This window comes from Myotis brandtii, unplaced genomic scaffold (assembly GCF_000412655.1).
Source record: "Myotis brandtii unplaced genomic scaffold, ASM41265v1 scaffold37, whole genome shotgun sequence".
In the NCBI taxonomy this organism is placed as follows: Eukaryota; Metazoa; Chordata; class Mammalia; order Chiroptera; family Vespertilionidae; genus Myotis; species Myotis brandtii.
In genome coordinates, this window is record NW_005364225.1 from 3044211 (window position 1) to 3067352 (window position 23142).

Sequence of the window (23142 nt, forward strand, 5' to 3'; positions counted from 1 at the left end):
GACCCGGCGCTCACCTGTATCCTTCCTTCCCAGCCACGGCCGCCGGGGTGGCGTGTTGGCCGCGGGTCCATCTTTCCCCGTTAGATTCCCTCTCCCGGGGGCGCTGGGTGACGGAAGCTAGCAGTCATCCCGGGGGGGACCTTCGCTTTAGCTCCGTCGCTGCTCCCCCTTAGACCTGAGATGACACCGTTTTACCCTGTGACCGCCTCCCCCGCCGCCGCCTTGTTCTCCCGCCCCCATTCCTCAACTTGGGTGTAAAGTTGTTGCGAATTTTAAAATGCAGGCACGGCGTGTGCCGCGGAGATTGTGTTCTTGCCTTCCAGGATTACGTCCTTTACTTGGTGGTATTCTCCTCCTGATCCCTCATGCTACTTGGAGAGACGACTTCCACAAATAAGTAAAAAATGTTTTTGCATTGTTGCATGTTTGAACAGTCCACCTAACGCGCCGCTAATTCATTTACCAGAGCTGCGCCGTGGGGAGTTTTGTTTTTTGTTTTGTTTTGTTTTGTTTTGTTTTGTTTTGTTTTGTTTTCCATCCCCTGCCCCGTCCGTTGTCGGAGCGACAGCGCAGCGAGCGGGAGAAGCCAAGGGCCGGGTGCTTCCTGCCGGCTCCTCTCCGACCTCCCCGGGGAGGGGGCCGAGCCCGCCGGGAGGTGGCTGTGGGTTGCGTTGTAGAAAATCGAAAGAGTGCGAGTTTTATTTTCAGAGTGTGTACGTCGTGTTTATTCCTTTTGGAGGATATTGTGAGAATTAGCATTTCACCGTTGTGCTCTCAAAGGCCTTGGCTGGCAGGGATGGTGTTGCAGCAGCAGCATCTTCATTTTTGTCGGGAAGTGGAGTGCCTCCTCTTTACTAGTTAACCCCGGGTTACCCACGTTGTCTGCCACTACTTCTGGGAGGCTGCACCTTTACCAGCAAGTCGGCGCGTTTAACCTCCTAGGGCCTGCTCTTGGCAGACTCTGTTCTGGGTCCTGGGGATCTCTGTGAAAACACCTCTCCTCTGATGGTGCTTTCCTCGAGCTTCTGCCCTTCCCTCTTTTCCTTCTTTGGCTAAGTTCCGAAAATGGTAGCCGGCAGTAGCACCTTCTGGTTCCGCTCATCTATTCACTATTCACCCTACTCACTTTGGCTTTGGCTTTGCTACTCCCCAAAATCGGTCCCCGCAAAGAAGTATTCTGGAATAAGCAGTATTGTTTTCAGCGGGGATTTGATTCTGACCCCTTCACATTGTATTTTCTTGAACACTAAACTCCTATTACACTGTCTCTGATTTATCTCTAAATTTAGGGAAGCATTGACAATGACTCATTGACAGAGTGTGTAGTTCTATCATTTTCATTAATGAAATGGTCGTAGACTGAATTCTTTTAATTTTATATAGCATGAATGTTGATACATGTATCATAGAAATTCAGCAGTACCTCAAGTGAACAAAACCAAAAAGACCTAATTCCAGAATTTGTAATGATGGCTTTCTTAAAGACATATATTACTAAAAATATACTTCAATACTAAATGTATTTATAACATATGGTTAAAAATTTTAAAGCTGTAAATGATCATTTTAATAGATGCCCAGGGTGCTTTGACAAAACCCAGTAAGGTTTGCTAGTATGTATATATACACACATACATATATAAACATGTGCCTACATATATATTTTGCTAGTATATATAAAATACATAGTGTGTATATATATTTAAATTGGAATAAAGGAATTCTTTTTTAATATCATAAAGACTGACACTAAATCAAGAATATGTTACTAATTAAAGAAACACTTAAGCATCCTTTATAAATATTAATTTGTGTTTTCTTAGTGTCTGTAATGCTCACATTTATTTGAATGAATGACAGAAAAAAACTGAAAGACCTGTCATCTTAAAAAAATTAACTAACTTGGTAAAATTTCCACAGGTGATTTTCAAATATGAAGTCAGTACTGAGCGACATCCAGCTTTCTATTTGTCAAAACTTCTTTACTCTAAATGCATTTTCCTAATTATAATTAGCTGAAGTGAATTGTCTCATGTCCCCTTCACACTGAGCTTCTTCTTTTCTCATAAGTATCTCCACTCTTTTTCCCTTCCATTTTTATCCTAGACCCACTTTGTCTCTCTTTCTTCTCTACCCAATTTATACCCTATTCTTGATTACCTGCACATATTCTCTCACTAACATCCTTGGTTCTTTGCACCCTGAAAGGATGAGTTAGTCAAGCATGTGCTAAGAGATAATGGCATGATATATCATGGCATGTTCTGTTCGTAAGTATCCTTGTGTGGCTGGACATAGGATTCATGCAGGGAACTATTGAGGAGTAATGTTGAAATGTTAGAAAGTTTTATATTCCAAGAAATTTGGAATTTGTCATAAAGATGATAGGAACTTTGGAGAGCAACAAAAAATGAAAAAACTAATCAGATTTGCAATTAGCTAGCTTTATAGCGTTTCAAAGGGAAGTTAACAAGTTTATTTTTTTAATATATTTTTATTGATATCAGAGAGAAACAGGAGGGAGAGAGGGATAGAAACATCAGTGATTAGAATCATCAATTGGCTGCCTCCTGCACACCCGCTACTATGGATTGAGCCCAAAACCCAGGCATGTGCCCTGACCAGGAATCGCACCATGACCACCTGGTTCATACGTCAACACTCAACCACTGAGCCACACAGGCCGGCAGGATGACAAGTTTAGAAGTAAAGAGATGAGTTAGAAGATTACTGAGTGAGTCCAGGCAAGAGATTTAGAATGCCTGAGCCAAGGCTATGGAAGGGGTTACAGAGAAAAAGTTTTAATCAGGAAACCTCTAATACATTTGGCAGTAATATAGCTTGTATGATACATAGTTGTTTTTATGGTAACATATTTAAAATAACTGTAAATGAGCTCTAATTGGAGAAAGACTAAATTGGGAGAGATGAGGATGAGGTGGAGTAGATTAGACTATGTTTTTAAATTCTTATGTGTTACTTAATTCTACAACCCATATTATTCTTCGTTGGTTGGTTTTTTAATGTTAAGTACATAAAAATTATTTTCCTTTGAACAGGTATTTAACAGTGATTCTTATGAAAATATTTTACCTATATATTACAGCTTATAAGAAAAACAAAAGTTTAACTAACCATCTAATATTTTCTAAACTTGAGGAGCATACTTTGAAAAAATGCAAAGGCAGCAGCATTCTTTATAATTTAGCAGGCAAAATTGTGTACATAATACACTTTTTATATCCTAATATATAAAAACCCTGGGTCCGTCACATCCACAACGATCAGGAGGCTCGACCAACTGGAAGTCAGTCCTACAGTCAGAGCTGGATTGCCCCAGCAATCCAGCGCTGACTGCTAGGGCTGCAGGCACGGTGACCCAGCACTGACTGCTGAGGGGGCTGCGAATCAGGGCCAGAGAGAGGCCTGAAGAGAGAAGCAGGGTCTGATCCATAGCCTCTGTGGCAGCTGTTGATCAGTACTTCCCTCTCTCTTTAGCTTTGGGCCTGGTCAGCAGCTGTGCCTCCATTTCTATCCAGGCTTCCAGGGGGCTGCTGATCAGCCCTGCCTCTCTGATCAGGCCCTGTTGATAGGCCCAGAGATGCTGACTCGCATAGAAGCCAATCAGAACAAAATCTGGGTCAACTGTGAGGAGCCAGAAGCTGCCTAGGAGGCGGAACTTTTGACTCTGACTGGCATAGAAACCAACTAATCAGAACCAAATTGGCCGGCAGAGGAGGGCAGTTGGGGGTGAGATCAGGCCTGCAGGGGAGGGCAGTTAGGGGTGATCAGGCCAGCAAGGAAGGGCAGTTGGGAGCGAGATCAGGCCAGCAGAGGAGGGCAGTTGGGGGGGACCAGGCTGGCAGGGGAGGGCAGTTTGGGGGGACGAGGCCTGCAGGGGAGGGCAGTTAGGAGCAATCAGGCCAGCAGGGAAGGACAGTTAGGGGCAATCAGGCCAGCAGGGGAGAGCAGTTGGAGGTGAGATCAGACTGGCAGGGGAGCAGTTAGGTGTTAATCAGGCCAGCAGGGGAGAGGTTAGGGTGTGATCAGGCTGGCAGGCAGAAGTGGTTAGGGGCAATCAGGCAGGCAGGTGAGTGGTTAGGAGCAAGCAGTCCCGGATTGTGAGAGGGATATCCGACTGCCGGTTTAGGCCCACAGGGATCGGGCCTAAACCGGCAGTCGGACATCCCCCGAGGGGTCCCAGATTGGAGAGGGTGCAGGCTGGGCTGAGGGACACCTCCCCCAGAGCACAAATTTCATGCACCAGGCCTCTAGTGCAGTGATGGCGAACCTATGACACACGTGTCAGAGGTGACATGCGAACTCAATTTTTTGGTGATTTTTCTTTGTTAAATGGCATTTATTTATTTTTTTATTTTTTTTATTTTTTTTTTTTATATATATGTTTTTATTGATTTTTAGAGAGAGAGGAAGGGAGAGGTATAGAGATAGAAACATCAATGATGAGAGAGAATCATTGATCAGCTGCCTCCTGCATACTTCCTACTGTGGATCGAGCCTGCAAGCGGGGCAGGTGCCCTGACTGGAAATCGGATGGGTGACCTCTTGGTTCTTGGGTCAATGCTCAACCACTGAGCCACACCAGCGGGGCAGGACTTTGTTTTTTAAAGCAGTTTTATGTTCACAGTATATACATAGCCTTTTCAGATTGGCTTCCTTTACTATGTAAATATACATTTAAGGTTCCTTCCTGTCTTTTCATGGCTTCGTAGCTCATTTGTTTTTAGTGCTGGATCATACTTCATTGTCTGTCATCATCCTATATAATGAAGAGCTAATATGTAAATGATCATCAAGCCCCCACACCCTTGAGCCCTCTTGCCCTCACGCAGGAACTGCTCAGACACTCAACACTGGGGAGAGAGGAATGGGGACCAGCCAGGCTATGGCCCAGGAGAGGGACAAGCTGCATGACCCGCGGTCCCAGGCACCAGCACCTGCGGCCCAGGCGAAGCCGGCCCAGGTCCTGGGTGCCTGCAGCTGGCTGGAGGAGGGAATCCTGGGTCCCGGGTGCGGGGTGAGGCAGAGGCGGTTAGGGGAGATCAGGCCAGCAGGGGACCAGTTAGGGGAGATCAGGCTGGTAGGGGAGCAGTTAGGGGCAATCAGGCAGGCAGAGGTGGTTAGGGGCGATCAGGCAGGCAGGCAGAGGGGTTAAGGGCGATCAGGCAGGCAGGTAGGCAGGTGAGTGGTTAGGAGCCAGCAGTCCCAGATTGCAAGAGGCAGTTGGACATCCCCCAAGGGGTCCTGAATTGAAGAGGGTACAGGCCAGCTGAGGGACTCCACCTCTCCCCTTTCCCCTCACCCCCCACCCCCATGCATGAATTTCATGCACCGGGCTTCTAGTTTTATATAATGTGATGAATAATTATATTTTTAAATGTGTGATATCTTGATTGCACATGAGATTTTTCTGGCTTCTTTGCTGTAAATTCATTTATTAGATCACCAAAAATGATCATTTTGATGGATGATGACCCCCCTCATATGTTTTCCTGGGAAATCCAAACAAAATGAGGGAGAACTCCCTAAAAAAATTATAATTTTAGCAATTTTCTTTTCAATCAATATCATTGAAAGCAACATTAGTCACTCTTGACAAGCACAAGATCACAAATGACTGTGGCGAATTTTTAATTTTGAGGATGTAACTACTTCTGAAGCGGTTAAGAGCACTTATGTTCTGTGACAACATTGGAATAAATGTGTGGTAAATTATTTTGAAATATAACGTCTAACCAACCTAGCGATGATGATTCTCAGAATAAATTTTCTAAAATAGATTTAATTCTTCATACCAATCAATTTTATGTAAATCTGAATTAAATTTAACATTTAAAATCTTCACAGTGATATTTTGAGGTTTCTCTGACATTTCCTCTAACGCGTGGAAGTTTTTGAAACTGGCTTCATGACTTTTGTATAACTTAAGACACTCACTTATGTATTCTATAATTGTACCTTCAATTACAAGGAAAATCTAATTGAAAAGTTTCCTTCCTCATTGGTAATTGGTTCATTTGAAGCCTCTTATGAAAATAGTGCTCTTTTCTGTTGAATGCAACGACCTTTAAATGGAATGTGCAAGGCTGTGGGAATTTGCTTTGCAATATCCCAGCAGCTCTAACAGGAGATCTAAACTCTGAGAATTCTCGTAGCTTCCCCATATGCTCTACCGCCATGCCCTGAGCATGCTTTCCTTCTGGAATAACTCACTGACAGGCTTACTGCCTGAGCCCCGCAGGGCCTGTCCTCACCCCCACCCCACCCCCAGGGCCCTGGCACTGCCCCCATTCGGAGCACTCTCTTCTCCCGGGGCGGCAGCTGCTGCCACTGCCATCGTCACCCACAAAGCCCAGGTCCTGGCCGGGCCACCATGGGACTCCACGTGCCAGACTGTCCCCCGGCACGTCTGTGTGCCTGGCCCTCCAGCCAGTTGCTCGGTGCCAGGGCCCCTGGCAGCTCTCTGCTGCTCACAGGCACATTCCCTTGTCCTGCAGGATTTCACTTACAAAACACAAATTCCAAGATGAATGATGAAGAATTTCAAGATGGCAACCGCAGAGCAGTAAACACATGCTGAGTGACAGAAGCTCGTCAGGAAGGCCACATAGCATATGATCTGTGTATACGAAGCCCAGCCTCAAACTCAGGCAGCCAGCCTGGCTTTCCCTTGCCCGTTCCCCCCTGTGGTGCCACCTCCCATCAGCAGCCCCTCCGGGCCACGTCAGGTGGTGGCAGCTTCCTTTACCCTGTGTTCCCCGCCCCCCACCCGCTGTCGCCCAGGGCAGTCACCCCACCTGCTCCGTAGGTCCCTGCACATGGCAGGCCGTCCTCCCAAGTGGCCGCGCCCACTGCCTCCGTGGCTTTCGAGACTGTGACTCCATGGACCCTTGCGATCCATCCGAGCTTCTGATCCACGCCCTCTCTTGCTCCCAGTCAACATGCTGCCTGTCTTGTCAGATAAAGGACTGACATTCCTGGCATGAATGGGACCATGTGTCTCTTCCCACCCATGGCCCCGCCAGCCTCCCTGGGGGTAGCAGTGTCTGGAAGGGAGGGGTGCACACAACATTCGAAGAGACCAACAGTCTGGCAACGCAGGTATGGAACTTGGCATCAGCCCAACTGGAATCACGCAACCGTCGTCAGATTCAGTGGTGCCGTCCCCTGCCAGGCTCCGGGCACTTGGCACGCAGTGTTTCGGTTCACCATCCTGACAGTCATTGCCCCGTCACTCTCACAGCAGAGGACACAGACACGGCAGCCTGGTGTCACCCTGTCAGCAGCAGCGGAGCAGGAATGGAAACAGCGGGGCCCGACCGCTGCCTCTAGGTCCTAGGTGCCACTATTTTATTCGGAAGCCCTTCCCATCAGTCCAGGAGCCTCTAACTGCCATTCCGTTCTATTGTGAGCGGCCGATGCCACTCACCCAGGGATTGTAACGGTGGCTCAGGGCGGCTCCTGTGCCGCGCAGCCATGTTCTGAGTACTCGTGTTCAGGTGATGAAATAGCACCATTTGTGAAACTCATTACTGGCAGGTGAGCTGCACGTCTCTGAAAACATTGGTCAAGGTTATGTTTGCAAATGAGCCCCAAAGTGTCCTTTATAGACAACTAGAGGCCCGGTGCACGAATTTGTGCACGAATGGGGTCCCTCGGCCTGGCTGGCGATCAGGGCCGCTCTGGGCTGATCGGGGCAGGCCGGCCAGGGGGAAGGACCACAGGAGGTTGGCTGTGGGAGCACACTGACCACCCGGGGGCAGCTCCTGTGTTGAGCATCTGCCCCCTGGTGGTCAGTGCACATCATAGCTACCAGCCAGTCTTCCGGTTGTAAAGGTTGTTTAGGCTTTTATATATATCGATGAGGGCTTCTCGAACGGCCAGTTCAGACCTTGCTCCTCTGCAGTCTGAGACTCCACACAAACCTCCCCTCCCCAGAGTCGGGGCTGGGCTGCATTCGCAAGGCTAGACTCTAGAGCAGCAGTTCTCAACCTGTGGGTCACGACCCCTTTGGGGGGTCAAACGACCCTTTCACAGGGGTCGCCTAAGACCATTGGAAAACACATATATAATTACATATTGTTTTTGTGATTAATCACTATGCTTTAATTATGTTCAATTTGTAACAATGAAAATACATCCTGCATATCAGATATTTACATTACGATTCATAACAGTAGCAAAATTACAGTTATGAAGTAGCAACAAAAATAATTTTATGGTTGGGGGTCACAACAGGAGGAACTGTATTTAAAGGGCCAGAAGGTTGAGAACCACTGCTCCTTCCTTCTGCTCACTCTGGGGTTTTCTTGTTGCTCTCTTTCTAATTCTTTGAGTTGAAGAGTTAGATGATTTACTACCATTTTTTCTTGTTTTTTGAGATAGGCCTGTAGAGCTATAAACTTCCCTCTCAGGACTGCTTTCATTGTGTCCCATAGGTTTTGGATTGTTGTGTTTTCATTGTCATTAGTTTCCAGGATGTTTTTAATTTCTTCTTTGATCTCATTGGTAACCCAATCAATATTTAATAACATGCTATTCAGCTTCCAAGTGTTTGAGTATTTTGGGTTGTTTTTATTGTAGTTTATTTCTAATATTATGCCATCATGGTCTGAGAAGATGCTTTTTATGATTTCAATCTTCTTGAATTTGGGGAGACTTTGCTTGTGACCCAATATGTGGTCTATTTTTGAATCTGTCCCATGAGCACTTGAGTAGAATGTATATTCCGCGGCTTTGGGGTGAAGTGTTCTGAAGATGTCTATTAAGTCCATCTGATCTAGTGAGTCATTTAGGATTGCTGTTTCTCTGCTGATTGTTTGTCTAGAGGACTTATCCAGTGATGTCAGTGGTGTATTAAAGTCCCCTACTATGATTGTATTGTTGTCGATCTCTCCTTTGATATCTTCCAGGAGGTTTTTTATGTATTTGGGTGCTCCTGCATTGGGTGCATATATGTTTACCAGGGTTATATCTTCTTGTTGTATTGATCCCTTTAGTATTATGAAGTGGCCTTCCTTATCTCTGGTTATGGCCTTCACTTTGAGGTCTATTTTGTCTGATATAAGTATTGCTACCCCAGCTTTCTTTTCCTTTCCATTTGCCTGAAAGATATTTTTCCATCCCTTCACTTTCAGTCTGTGTGAGTCCCTTCTAATGAGGTGGGTCTCTTGTAGACAGCAGATGTATGGGTCATGTTTTTTTATCCATTCAGCCACTCGATGTCTTTTGGTTGGAGCATTTAGTCCGTTTACGTTTAAAGTTATTATTGAAAGGTACTTGTTTATAGCCATTTCTTTTTGTGTGTGGCTGTTTTCTTTCTGAGCTTTTTATTCCTTCTTTTTACACCAGTCCCTTTAGCATTTCTTGCATTGCAGGCTTGGTGGTGATAAACTCCCTTAGCCTTTTTTTGTCTGTGAAGCTTCTTATTTCCCCTTCAATTTTGAATGATAGCCTTGCTGGATAGAGTATTCTTGGGTTCAGTCCTTTGCTTTGCATCACTTTGTAAATTTCTGTCCATTCTTTTCTGGCCTGATGTGTTTCTGTTGAGAAATCATTTGATAATCTAATGGGAGATCCCTTGTATGTAACTTTCCGTCTCTCTCTTGCAGCCTGTAAGATTCTCTCTTTGTCCTGAACATTTGCCATGGTAATTATGATGTGTCTTGGTGTGGGTCTTTTCGGGTTCACCTTGTTTGGGACTCTCTGTGCTTGTGTGACTTTTTTCTTCCCCACCTCAGGGAAGTTTTCTGATATTATTTCTTCGAGTAGGTTTTCTAATCCTTGTTCATCTTTCTGTTGTTCTGGCACCCCTATTATTCGTATGTTGTTTCGTTTCATGTTGTCCCAAAGCTCCCTTAGGCTCTCCTCCTGTCTTTTAATTTTTTTCTCCAATTGCAGTACAGTTTGGGTGTGTTTTGCTTCCTTGTCTTCTAATTCACTAATTCGGTCCTCCGCTTCTCCTAGTCTACTGTTGATGCTTTCAATGGTGTTTTTTATTGCAGCTATATCGCTCTTCATTTCTTCTTGGGTCTTGCATAAGTTATTGATTTTTTCATCTGTTTCTTCTTGCTTCTTGCATAAGTAGTTGATTTTTTCCTCCATCCGGTTTATGCACGCTAGGACCCTTATTCTGAATTCTTTTTCTGTCATGTTGCATGCCTCTGTCTCACTTAGCTGCTTTTCTGGCGAGTCCTCCTTTTCTTTCCTTTGGGGGTTTCTTTGCCTACCCATGTTTGATCTCACTGACATATCTAGATGTTGAGTCGTTCAGTGGCTGCTCCCTGGGTGGCAGTGGCTCCTTGGGCTGTGGTTGCTCCTTGGGTGGTTGCGGTAGCAGCTGCTCCTCAGTTGGCAGCAGCTCCTCTGGTGGGTGTTGTTCACAGCTGTGGTGGCTCTTCTGGCTGGTGGGGGGAGGCTTCACGTACAGCTGCTGTTCCTCAGACAGAGGGTGTGGTGATCAGGAGGCTGCTGTTGCTTGGATCTGCTTAGTCCTGCCAGGTATTTAGGAGAGTGTTGAATTTCCCTGTGATACACTGTTCCTCCGTGTTGTAAATCACAGTCCTGATTTTAAAGCAGGCTGTATTTGTGATCCAGACTGCCTTAATTTGTGTTCACCTAAGAGTCAGTTTGTGGCTCAGCCTCTGGGTGGCAGTGTTTTGGGGTTGGCCTCTGTTAAATGGCATTTAAATATATAAAATAAATGTCAAAAATATAAATCTTTGTTTTACTATTTTTGCAAATATCAAAAAATTTCTATATGTGACACAGCACTAGAGTTAAGTTAGGATTTTTCAAAATGCTGACACACGGAGCTCAAAAGGTTCGCCATCACTGCTCTAGTGTACATATAAAAAATATTTATCCATGTATATATGGAGAGAGTCCTTTGATTAAATTTAAGAATATATATAATTGTCAGAACCTTAGAAACATTACATATGTGATTTTCTTTAAGTTCTTATGATGAGATCTCAAACTTATTCAACAGAGAACAGAATTGGCTTGCTTCACTCAAACCAAAGCAACTTCTCCCACTGACCCCCCTTACTGTTGCTCTTGTGTGCCCTGAAAGGAGCTAGCACTTTCCTCCACTATCTTGTTGTGACTTTCAGTAGCTAGCTGTCTTGTTGAAGTCCAACTCCTAATAAAATACTATATTAGAGAAGAACAAGGTAAGTCTTTAGGTGTTTCTGTGCTAGCAAAGAACAAGATGTCCTTCTCTTTGTTTCATTTTTATAAGTCCTTCAAGAGAAACTTTAAGTAAAAGTGTGTGTGGGTGTGTGTGTGTGTAGGTAGGTATATGTTTGTGTTGAGGTGGTGCAAAATTTTATAATGAAGAAAAAATAAATTATTGTCAATGGTATAAAGATGGTTAAATAGCAATATCATTGAAAATTAATAAGCTCCCATTAGCAAAGTTTCAAACACCCAAAAGTTCAAATAAACATGATTGTTTTGAATTATATAATAAAGTTTTTATAATATTAATACTGAAAGGATCCTGAAATCTACTGAAAAGTATAATTGATATACTATCTATTAGTAAAATATAACATTCATTTTCCTACATATATGCCTAAGATAGTAATTTGTTCATCATCACTCAAACATCTAATAAATGAAATGATATGCAGTCTCCTTATCTGAGCTCATGATGTCTAAAAGTGATCCCCCACCCCTCTCCCTCAGGGAAAGTGAGATATAGCTTCAATTCTAATACCAAGTCAGAATTTTTTTTACATAAAAAATTTTCTGGTCATATACTGACACTAATGTGTACACATACTAATTGTTCCACAAAAAAATCATGATGTCATTAGTATGAGGCTGTAATTGTATTTATCATATAACATTGACGCTTACCCACTAAAAACATAAACCATCTCCTTAACTTTATTTATCATTAGAGATATGAAAACCCATCTAGAGAAAAATTTAGAAGAAGAGCGTCAAATATTACTGCAGCAACAAAAAATATTTCGAAATCGAGCACGTAAATATTTCGTGGAGTCAAGCCGGAGAAAAAAGTAAGTAATTGTATTTTATTCAGAGTGTAGAAATTCAGTCTTTATAAAATAATAGTTCTTCTACTTTGTAGCATTTTATGAGCCTAAGTCATGACAACGCTTTATCTGTAAAACATTAATCAAGATTTAGGTGGCTTTGTACATTTCATAATTGTTTTTCTGCCTAAAGCACAAACATGGTGATGTAATATCTAGATTACTGACTCTGACCATAATCATCTTTTCTTGTCATAGAACTTGATTACAGTGTCATATGCACTTCTTAAAATGACTAAAATGTATTCTTTATTTTTATATAATTTCGCGATAAATTAAAAGATTACCAATTAATATTTAGTCTCTAATAGAATATAATTTTATTTTAATTTATTATTCACTTCTATATACTTTTTCTGTAAGAGCTATTCTCAGAAATATGATAATGGTGGAAATGTGATAAAAGAACTTTATAAATGACTGCCATAAAAGAGTTTTCTAGTATAAGCTGGAAAGTAAAGTAAAACCACCCAATCACTGCTTAACATTTTTCAAAATTTGTTTGAATTATTGGATTTTCTTAACATACAGTAAGTAAGCCATTTTTTATTATTGTTTTTGCTACCTTCTCTATATTCCTACAATACCCAAATGGCAGAAAAGCACTGGAGTTTATTAACTACATCATTAAGTATATGTTTTAAGTCCCGTTTCAGAAATACAAAATTGTTTGCTTATAATTTGTTTTTCTGGCATATGTTTCTTTGTATATTAACTCTTTCATTGCCTGGTGTACTTAAAATTATTTAATAAAACTTGTTTTTGTTTTGTATTTGTGTGCTTCTGTTTTTCTCCTATCTTTTAGCTCCTGAAATTTACAAAAGGTGCATGATAAATGTTTAATAAAGATGAATAAAAGGGTCATGGGCTTTGGAGTCAGAGATCTAGATTAAAGTCCTAGCTTCATGAGTTAGAGGAAGTTATTTAATCTCTCTAAGTCTCAGTTTCTCATTTATTATTTGAATTAATACCATCTATTTCAAGGGATTGTTATGTAGAACAAAAAAGGTAATATTATAGAGGAATCGTTGAGAACACAAATACTAGTAAAAGTAATTATCATGGTGTCTGTCACATAGTGCTTCTTTCCTGTTAAGCTTATTTATTTTGTTGATTAATAAATTAACATTTGTCCATTGTGTTTTCTAATAGTTGACTTGCTCTGTGAAATAGCAGGCTTTATATGTGGATTTGATTTTTTTATTTTAAATATGTTTTTATTGATTTCAGAGAGAGGAAGGGAGAGGGAGAAATAAAAACATCAATGATGAGAGAGGATCATCAATTGGCTGCTTCTGCACACCCCCTCCTGGGGATCCAGGCCGCAGCCCGGGCATATGCCCTGACCAGGAATCAAACCGTGACTCCCTGGTCCATGGGTTGACACTCAACCATTGAGCCACACCAGCCAGGATGGATTTGATCTTTAAACTTCCTACCTGTCTTCTCTCATCAAACATTTATATAAATTTGTATGTGGGAAATATTGATTTAAAATTCTAAAAGGCAGAACATTTTCCAGTACAATTTCATTATTTGTTATTTTTCAGTTATACTACAATGCTATGTAAAGACATAAAAATTTATTTTTTAGCCTGGCCAGTGTGGTGCAGTGGTTGAGTGTGGACCTATGAACCAGGAGGTCACAGTGCGATTCCCGGTCAGGGTACATGCCTGGGTTTTGGGTTTGATCCCCAGTAGGGGGGCATGCATGAGGCAGCCAATCAATGATTCTCTCTCATTATTGATGTTTCTCTCTCTTTCACTCTCCTTTTGTCTCTGAGATCAATAAAAATATATTTTTAATTTCTTTTTTAAACATTAATCATTTGTATCTATATTTCACCTTTTATAAAGGGGGTCAAATTATGTACACACTAATGAATTTTAAAATATGTATCATTATGGTCTTTTTGGCCTTCCTATTATCTATCCATTTATGCTTTACATCATCTAAGTTCATACTGTCCACTCACATTATGGTCACCAATTTGCGGGGGGAGGGGGGGGTTAAATATTTTTTTCTAGAGACAGTCTACTTTCATTATTTCTCAGTTATACTTTGACATTGTCAGTGCTATCCCTAGTAGTATTCAAAGGACAATGTTCATAGTACCAAGTGCTATTTATTTCCATTAATTGCTAAAAAAAATCTCACTCATTTGAGTTTTTTACTCCTTTTTTCTTTGCCAGTATTTTTCTTGAATGTTTTTACCATATTCTCATGGTTTCCACTCTCATATTCAGTGTCTATACAATGGAGTCCTTGTTTCCCTTTAAGACCGTTTCCCTTCATCAATAGGTACTGGTTACCTTTTAGGCCTAATGCACACTGGCATCCTGGGACTTCCCTTTACTGCTCTTAAGAGTTGGAGCCACACTTTCTTGCCTCCCATAGCATTCTTGTTTTCATTTTGTTTTATATCATTAGTTTGCTGGAGCACATCCTCAAGCAACTTTCTAAGATGCTGCTTTGTAGACCAAGTGATTTTAAGATACACAGACACATAAAAGAACTAATTTATTTCCTACATTGTTTTTAATTTTAAATTTTAGAACTATCTTTTAGTAAATAAATGAACAGGCATCTATTCATTTAACATAGTTGATTACCAATGATTAAACATAATATCAGGGAAAAATATTTTATTTTACCATTAAACTTTAGAAATGGCAATAGATTAAATGTGACTTCATGAAGAAAAGGTATTGTAATAAATTTTAAGAAGTAAAAATTCCAAAAGGAGTCTTCATACATTTTTTAAACAATATGATGTAAGCATATACAGATGATCAGAAAAATTTCTCTGTAACTAACTGTCAGAATAAGAGAGAAAAGGTCAGAATAGGCAAAATAGCCCCCCAAAAAAGAGAAGAGGAAACACTACCAAATAACAGATGAGGGACAAGCACTTGGGAAGAATCACTAAAATCTTACCTAATAATAGACAAACATGTAAATTGACCATACCTTCGCTACGCTAACCAGCCAATCAGGAGAGTATGCAAATTAACCCAACAAAAATGGTGGTTAATTTGCATATGTAGGCTCCAAGGGGCGGAGCGAAGACGGAAGACTGAAGGCGGCTCCGGCCAGGGTGAAGGCCTGGGTCCTGGGTGCCAGAGGAAAACCGGTGCCAGCAGCCAGGAGAAGGGAAGGCCTATTGCACGAATCTCTTCATGCAACAGGCCTCTAGTATATAATAAAAAAAGATTCCTTTAAATATCCTAAAGGCATAAAAAACTACCTAGAGAATCATGAAATGAATTATTTTGTGAACATGAAGTAGGGGATAGCTGCATTACCTATTAGAATGACAAAGTTTGGAGTTGCCCATAAAGCGGAAAAAAATGTACCCTTATAATAAATAGGAAGGAATTATACTTTAAACAATAAGTCATATTTGTCAAACCACCATAAATGAATATATGGTATAAGCTAAAAAATATAAATTGATTCAAATAAATTTAGATATCATAGGTTTAAATATCTGTGAGTATATTATTGATAATATATTAAAGAAAAACTTTTCTGCCCAATCTAAAGAAATTAAACTCTATCCTTAGGACTCTGAGATGCTGTTGAAATAGTAAAATAGAAATGTCATGATCAAATTTATATTTTAGCTCATTATAGCAACGAGGTGGAGGATGACTTGAAGCATAGGCTATAGGCAAAGAGAAGAGGCAAAAAGCTGTTATAGTGATCTGAGGTAGAGTTGGGTTTGAGTAGATAGAGTCAAAAGGAGTCAAAGATCAATTATGGGTGGTGCATGAACAGCATTATCATAAATGGAATACTTATAGATTATACAAACTTTATTTTAACATTTTAATATAAATCTTTTTAAATTACAATGTATATTTCTATAATCTTTTATACAGATTATGATAAATGTAGTTTGATCTTTTCTTCTTGCACTGATACTCATTATTGTGAGGATCAAATATTCTACTCTGTTATATTACTAGTATTGTCTTGCCCTTGAGCTGTTAAGCTTTTTTAGTTTACAATAGCAGCCTCTGACAGGTATTCTTGGTGAATTCTTTCAATCAAAAATTTTCTCCCTCTGTCCTGGCCAGTTTATTGGAACAGCATCCTGTTCACAAAAAGGTGGCCAGTTTAATTTCCGGTGAGGGCACATAGCCAGCTTGCAGGTTCAATCCCCATCAGGACATGTACAACAGGAGGCAACCAAGCGATGTTTCTCACGTCCAAGATTCATTCATATTCTTTCTCTCTCTCTCTCTCTCTCTCTCTCTCTCTCTCTCTCTCTCTCTCCCTCTCTCTCCCTCCCTCCCTTCCTGTCTCTAATATCAATTTTAAATAATTTTAAATTTTTCTCCATTAGCTGTAATTTTTTAAATTAAAGTCTTTATTTTAAGATAATTGTAGATTCACATGCAGTTTTTAAAAATAATATTGTAAGATCCCATAATAACCTTTATTCAATGTTTCAGAATGGTGAAATCTTGCAAAACCTATAGCTCAGTCTCACAACCAGGATGATGACATTTATACATAGTCAAGATACAGTACATTTCCATCACCACTAAGATTCTGCACATTGTCCTTTTATAGCCAAACCTACTTCCCTCCCACACCACTCCCCTGGAAATCACTCATCTGTTCTCATTTCTAGAGGTTATATAAATGGGGTTATACTGTGTGTAACCTTTCAGATTGGCTTTTCTTACTCAACACAATTCCCTGGGATTCATCCAGGTAGTTATTTCTTTTATTTTTTTCTCCTTAAATATATTTTTAATTTCAGAGATGAAGGGAGAGGGAGAGAGAGATAGAAACACCAATGATAAGAGAATCATTGATCGGCTGCCTCCTGCATGCCCCCTACTGAGGCTGGAGCCCACAATCCAGGCATGTACCCTGACTGGGGATCGAACCGTGACCTTCAGTTTCATAGGTCAATGCTCAACCACTGAGCAACACTGGCCAGGCAGTAATTCATTCTTTTTTATTGTTCAGTTTTAATCCATGATATAGATGGACTGTAGTTTATTTAACCATTTGCCCATTGTAGGACATCTAGGTAATTTCCAGTTTGGGGTTACAGTGAATAAAGCTGCTATAAAGATTCATGGATAGGTTTTTGTGTGAACACAAGGTTTTATATCTCTGGGATAACCAAGAATACAGTGGTGGTATGTTTAGTGTTGTAAGAAAATGCCAAACTGTTTTTTCAGTGTGACTGAACTCACCAGCAGTATAAGAGTCATCCAGTTTTCTAATCTTCACTAGCATTAGTGTTGTCTACTTTTTATTTTAACCATTCTTATAAGTGTGCAGTAATATCTCATTATGGTTTTAACATTCATTTCCCCAATGATTAGTGAAACAATATCTTTTCATGTACTTATTTGCCATCTGCCTATTCTCTTTTAATGAAATTTCTCTTAACATCTTTTATCTATTTTCTAGTTAAATTATTTGCTTTTTTACAGTTGAGTTTTGATAGCTTTATATATTCTAGATACTAGTCCTTTGTCAGATAAGTGGTTTGCAAATATTTTCTACTGTGCTAACGCTTATCTTTTTATATTCTTAATTTGGTTTTTCTCAGAGCAAAAGTTTTTCATTTTTAGGAAGTCCAGTTTATCAGTTTTTATTTTTATTTTTATAGTATAATTATCAAAAGATAATTGTAGATTCACATGCAGTTTTTAAAAATAATATTGTAAGATCCCATAATAACCTTTATTCAATGTTTCAGAATGGTGAAATCTTGCAAAACCTATAGCTCAGTCTCACAACCAGGATGATGACATTTATACATAGTCAAGATACAGTACATTTCCATCACCACTAAGATTATACTTTTGATTTCAAGTCTGAGCTCTTTGCTTGGCCCTGGATCCTGAAGATTTTCTCCTATGTTTTTTCCTAGAAGTTTTACAAACTTTTTATAGCTTATCCTATATAATAAAGAGGTAATATGCAAATTGACCCTCATACCCTCACAAGATGGCGGCCTACAACCAGGCTGGCAGGGTGGTTAGTGAGGGACGACCAAACAACTGAACAAGCAGGCTGCATGGGGCGACCAGGCCAGCAGGGGGATCAGTGAGGGACGACCAAATGACTGAACAAGCAGGCTGTGAGGGGCAACCAGGCCAGCAGTGGGGGCCTCTTGGGGGCAACCAGGCCAGCAGGGGGTCCATTTTGGGTGACCAGGCTGGTGGAGGGTACAGTTGGGGGCAGCCAGGCAGGCAGGGGGGGCAGTTGTGGGTGATTAGGCTGCTGGAGGGCAATGAGGGGCAACCAGGCTGGCAGAGGGGGCAGTTAGGGGCAATCAGCCCGGCACGCAAAGGCAGTGAGGGGCGATCAGGCCAGCGGGGGGGGGGGCAGTTAGGGGAACCAGGCAAGCAGGCAGGTGAGCGATTAGGAGCCAGTGGTCCAGGATTGTGAGAGGAATATCCAACTGCCAGTTTAGACCCGATCCCTGGGATCAGGCCTAAACCGGCAGTCGGACATCCCCCAGGAGGTCCCAGATTGGAGAGGGTGCAGGTTGGGTTGAGGGGAGCCCCCCACCATGCACGAATTTCATGCACCAGGCCTCTAGTAGGTTTATAAACTATATAAAGTTTATAGTTTCATAGTGATATATTTTAATTTAACTTTTATATAAGGTATGAGACTTAGGTCAAGGTTTTTTGTTTTGTTTTGTCTATGGATATCCAGTTAGTCTAGCATCATTTGTTGGAAAAGCTATCTTTCCTCCATGAATTCTTTTTGCACCTTTTCAAAAACCAGCTGAGCATATTTGTGTGGGTTTAGGTCTGGGTTCTCCATTCTGTTAATTTTTATGTCTATCCCTCTACCAATACTACACAATTTTGATTTTATATATATATATATATATATGGTAAATCTTCAAATACAATAGACTGATTCCTCCCACTTTATTCCTCTTTTTCAAAATTGGTTTAGATATTCTCATTTGTTTGCCTTTCATATAAAATTTAGAATAATCTTGTCAGTACTTGCAAAAAGTATTGCCTAGATGTTTCTAGAAATTCCATTATTACCTGTATATCTATGTGGTGTAGGGAGGACTGACATCTTTTCTATGTTTTCTCCTAATAAATCTACTGAGTTTTCATTTCAGTTGTATTTTTTAAGTTTTAAAATTTCCATTTGGGTAGTCTTTATATATTCTATTTATTTTTGAGACCTATTTTTTTCATTTGCAAACATGTCCATAGTTGTTCATTGAAGCATTTTTCTCATGCTTCAAAGATTTTATCAAGCATTTACAATTTTTGTCAGATAGTTCTAACATCTCTATCATCTTGATTTTGGCATCTTTAGATTATCTTTTACATTCAGTTTTAGATCTTCCTAGTTCTTGGAATGACAAGTGATTTTCTTTTGAAATCTGGACACTTTTGTATTGTGTTATAGACTCTTGGGCTTATTTAAACCTTCAGCTTTAGCTGGCTGTCTTTGGCACTGTGCCAACATAGAGAGAGAGATTAGGAGAAACCACCTCATTGCTAGGTTGGTTGGGGGAGGGGCTCTTTATTACTGCTGATCAGTAGTGGGAGTGCTAGCTCTTCACATGGTCTCCATTGACACCCTGGTGGGAATATTCTCATTTTAAAATGTAATATTTTATTCTTAAAAACATTTTTTCTCCAATTGCATTTTTTAATTTGAAACAGTGATAGTTTATCATATTTTAAAATTTCTTTAATTTCTAATTATCTCAAAAAATAATTGAATTTTAAACTTAAATATGATCATATGTCCAGACAGTTGTAACTACCTAAATCTGAAATGTGGCTTCATCCACAAAGAAAAAAATGCATCACAAAAGGCCAGCTCCCCAGTCTTGCCTGTGTCTCCTATGACCTTGAGTACTCTTAATACTGCTTGAGTTCTATTGTTAAAGAAAGTTGTGGCCATGATGGTTATTTCTGTGGTAGCAGTTGTCACTTCCCCTCTTTCATTTTTAATTTTATTTATTTGGGTCCTTTCTCTTTTTTTTTCTTCATGAGTCTGGTTAAAGGTTTATCAATCTGGTTTGTCTTTTCAAAGAACTAGCTCTTAATTTCATTGATCTTTTGTATTATTCTTCTAGACTCGTGTTTATTTTCATTGTGATCTTTATATTTCTTTCCTTTTATTCACTTTGGGCTTTGTTTTTTTATCTTTTTCTAGTTTCTTTACATGTAAGATTAGATTGTTTATTTGAGATTTTTCTTGTTTCTTGAGGTAGGCCTGTATTGCTATGAATTTTCCTCCTAGGACTGCTTTTACTGTGTCCCATAGATTTTGGGTTGTTGTATTTTCATTTTCATTTGTCTTAAGGTATCTTTTTTGTTTTGTTTTGTTAATCCCAAGGATATTTTCCCATGGATTTTTAGAGAGAATAGAAGGAAGGGGGAGAGGTACAGAGAGAGAAACATCATTGATGTGAGAGAGTCACATTGATTGGTTGCCTCCCACATGTGCCCCAACCAGGGCCAGGATCGAACCTGCAAACAAGGTACGTGCTCTTGACCGGAATCAAACCTAGAACCCTTCAGTCTGTGGGCTGACACTATCCACTGAGCCAAACTGGCTAAAGGGGCTCAAAGTATCTTTTGATTTCTTCCTTAATCTCATTGTTAACCCATTTATTGCTTAGTAGTATGTTTTTTAACCTTCATTTGAGTGCTTTTCCGTTTTATTCTTGTAATTGATTTATAGTTTCATACCATTGTAGTCGAAAAAGATGTTTGATATTACAGTCTTCTTAAATTTCTTGAGACTTGTTTTGTGTCCTAACATGTGGTCTATCCTGGAAAATTTTCCATGTGAACTTGAAAAGAATGTATATTCTGGGGCTTTGAGTGAAATACTCAAAAGTATCAATTAAATTCATCTAGTAGAATATGTTATTTAAGGCTGCTATTCCCTTGTTGATTTTCTGTTTGAAAGATCTATCCATGATATCAATGGTATTTTAAAGTCCCATAATATAATTGTATTACTGTCAATCTCTTTCTTTATGTCTATCAATATTTGCTTTGTATATTTAGATGCTCCTATGTTGGGTGCATAAATGTTTACAACAGTTATATCCTTTTGTTGCAATGATCTCTTTATCATTTGGTATTATCTTTGTCTTTTATTATAACCTTTGTTTTAAAGTCTATTTTATGTGATATAAATAGTGATACCCAGCTTTTTTATTTCCAATTGCATAAAATATCTTTTTCTATCCCTTTATTTTTAGGCTATACGTATCTTTTTATCTGAATTGGGTCTATTGTAGACAGCATATACATGGATGTTGTCTTCTTATTCATGCTACTACCCTATGTCTTTTGATTGGACATTTAAATCTACTTATATTTAAAGTAATTATTGATGTATACACAGTTATTACCAGTTTATTATTCATATTTATATTCCTTTTTTAATCTTCCTCTTCTTTAAAAAGTCCCTTCAATGTTTTTTGTAATAATAGTTTGGTGGTGATAAACTTCTTTAGCTTTTTTTGGTCTGGGAAGTTCAATTTAAATGATAGCCTTGCTGGGTAGAGTAGTCTTAGTTGTAGGTCTCTGGGTTTCATCACTTTGAATATGTCATCCCAATCCCTTCTGGCCTGCAAAAGTTCTGTTAAGAAATCAGCTGATAGTCATATTAGAGGTCCCTTGTAGTTAACTGTCTTTCTCTTGGTGATTTTAAGATTCTCTTTTTGTCTTTAACCTTTCCCATTTTAATTATGATGTGTCTTGGTGTTGGTGTTTTGGGGTTCATCTTGTTTTGGACTCTTTGCTTCCTGAACTTATATGTCTTCTTCCTTCACTGGGTTAAGGACGTTTTTCAGTACTTCTTCAAATAGGTTCTCGATCCCTTGCTCTCTCTCTTTTCCTTCTGGTACCCCTATGATGAAGATGTTCTTACACTTGATGTTTTCCAAGAGGTCCTTTAAACCAGCGGTCGCCAACTGGTGGTCCGTGAGGTCTGAAAGGTTGGCGACTGCTGCTTTAAACAATCCTCATTTTTTAATTCTTTTTTTCTTTTGGCTTCTCTGATTAGGTGTTTTCTGCTGCCTTGTCTTCCAAATTTCTAATTAAGTCCTTTGCTTTATCTAATTTGATATTGATTCCTTTTAGTGTAGTGTTCATTTCAGTTATTGTATTCTACATTTCTGGCTGATTCTCTTTGTTATGGTTTTTATGTCCTTTTTATACTATTGAAGTTCTCACTAAGTTCGTTGAGCATTATTTTAACCATTGTTTTGAACTCTATATCTGGTAGATTACTTGCCTCCATTTCATTTCACTCTTTTTCTGGAGATTTCTCCTGTTCTTTCATTTGCAATGTTTCCTTTTCTCCCCATTTTGACTGTCTCTCTGTGTTCATTTCTATATATTTTGTGAGTCTTTTATGTCTCCCATTCTTGGTATCATGGCTTTATGATGTAGGTGTTCTATGGGGCCAAGTGGTACATGTCCCTGATCACCTGAGCCAGGTGTTTCAGGAGTGTCCCTTTTGTGGGTTATGTCTGCTCTTCTTTTAAGTTTTTCCTTGTTTGTCTTAATTTTTTCATTTGTTGCTTCCAGTTTTGTATTCCATATGAGTGAAAGTCATATGGTTCTTGACTTCTATATCTGATTTATTTCACTTAGCATGATATTCTCAAGATCCATCCATGTTGCTGCAAATGGCAGTATTTTATCATTTTTATGGTTGAATAATATTCCATTGTATATATGTACCACATCCTATGTATACCATCATCTATCCAAGGACACTTCAGTTGTTCCCATGTCTTAGTCACCATAATTAATGCTGCAATGAACATAGTGGAGCATCTATCTTCGCATATAGATACCAAATGTTTCTAACATTATTAGCTAAAAAAAACTCTTTTCCTCATTGAATGGTTTTGGCACCCTTCTTGTAAATCATTTGACCTTGCAAAGGTTTATTTCTTGGCTCTATACTCCATTGGTCTGTGCATCTATCTTTATGTCAGTACTACAATGCTTTGATTCCCATAGATGTTAGGAAGTTTTTAAATCAGAAAGTATAAGACTT

The 23142-nt window shown here is 39.7% G+C and overlaps 1 protein-coding gene across 5 annotated transcripts in view; it reads left to right on the forward strand.

Moving 5' to 3' along the window:
• Window positions 1-6: 6 nt before the first annotated feature.
• CEP126 (centrosomal protein 126kDa) overlaps window positions 7-23142 on the forward strand; it is an 83294-nt gene continuing 60158 nt past the window's right edge. For 4 of the 5 annotated variants that reach the window (XM_014544581.1, XM_014544579.1, XM_014544577.1 and 1 more), the window contains exons 1-2: window positions 27-397; window positions 11931-12050. In XM_014544581.1, coding sequence (XP_014400067.1) covers window positions 366-397; window positions 11931-12050 — 152 coding nt within the window. In that variant the 5' untranslated portion in view covers window positions 27-365. The other variant, XM_014544578.1, reaches the window with a different exon arrangement.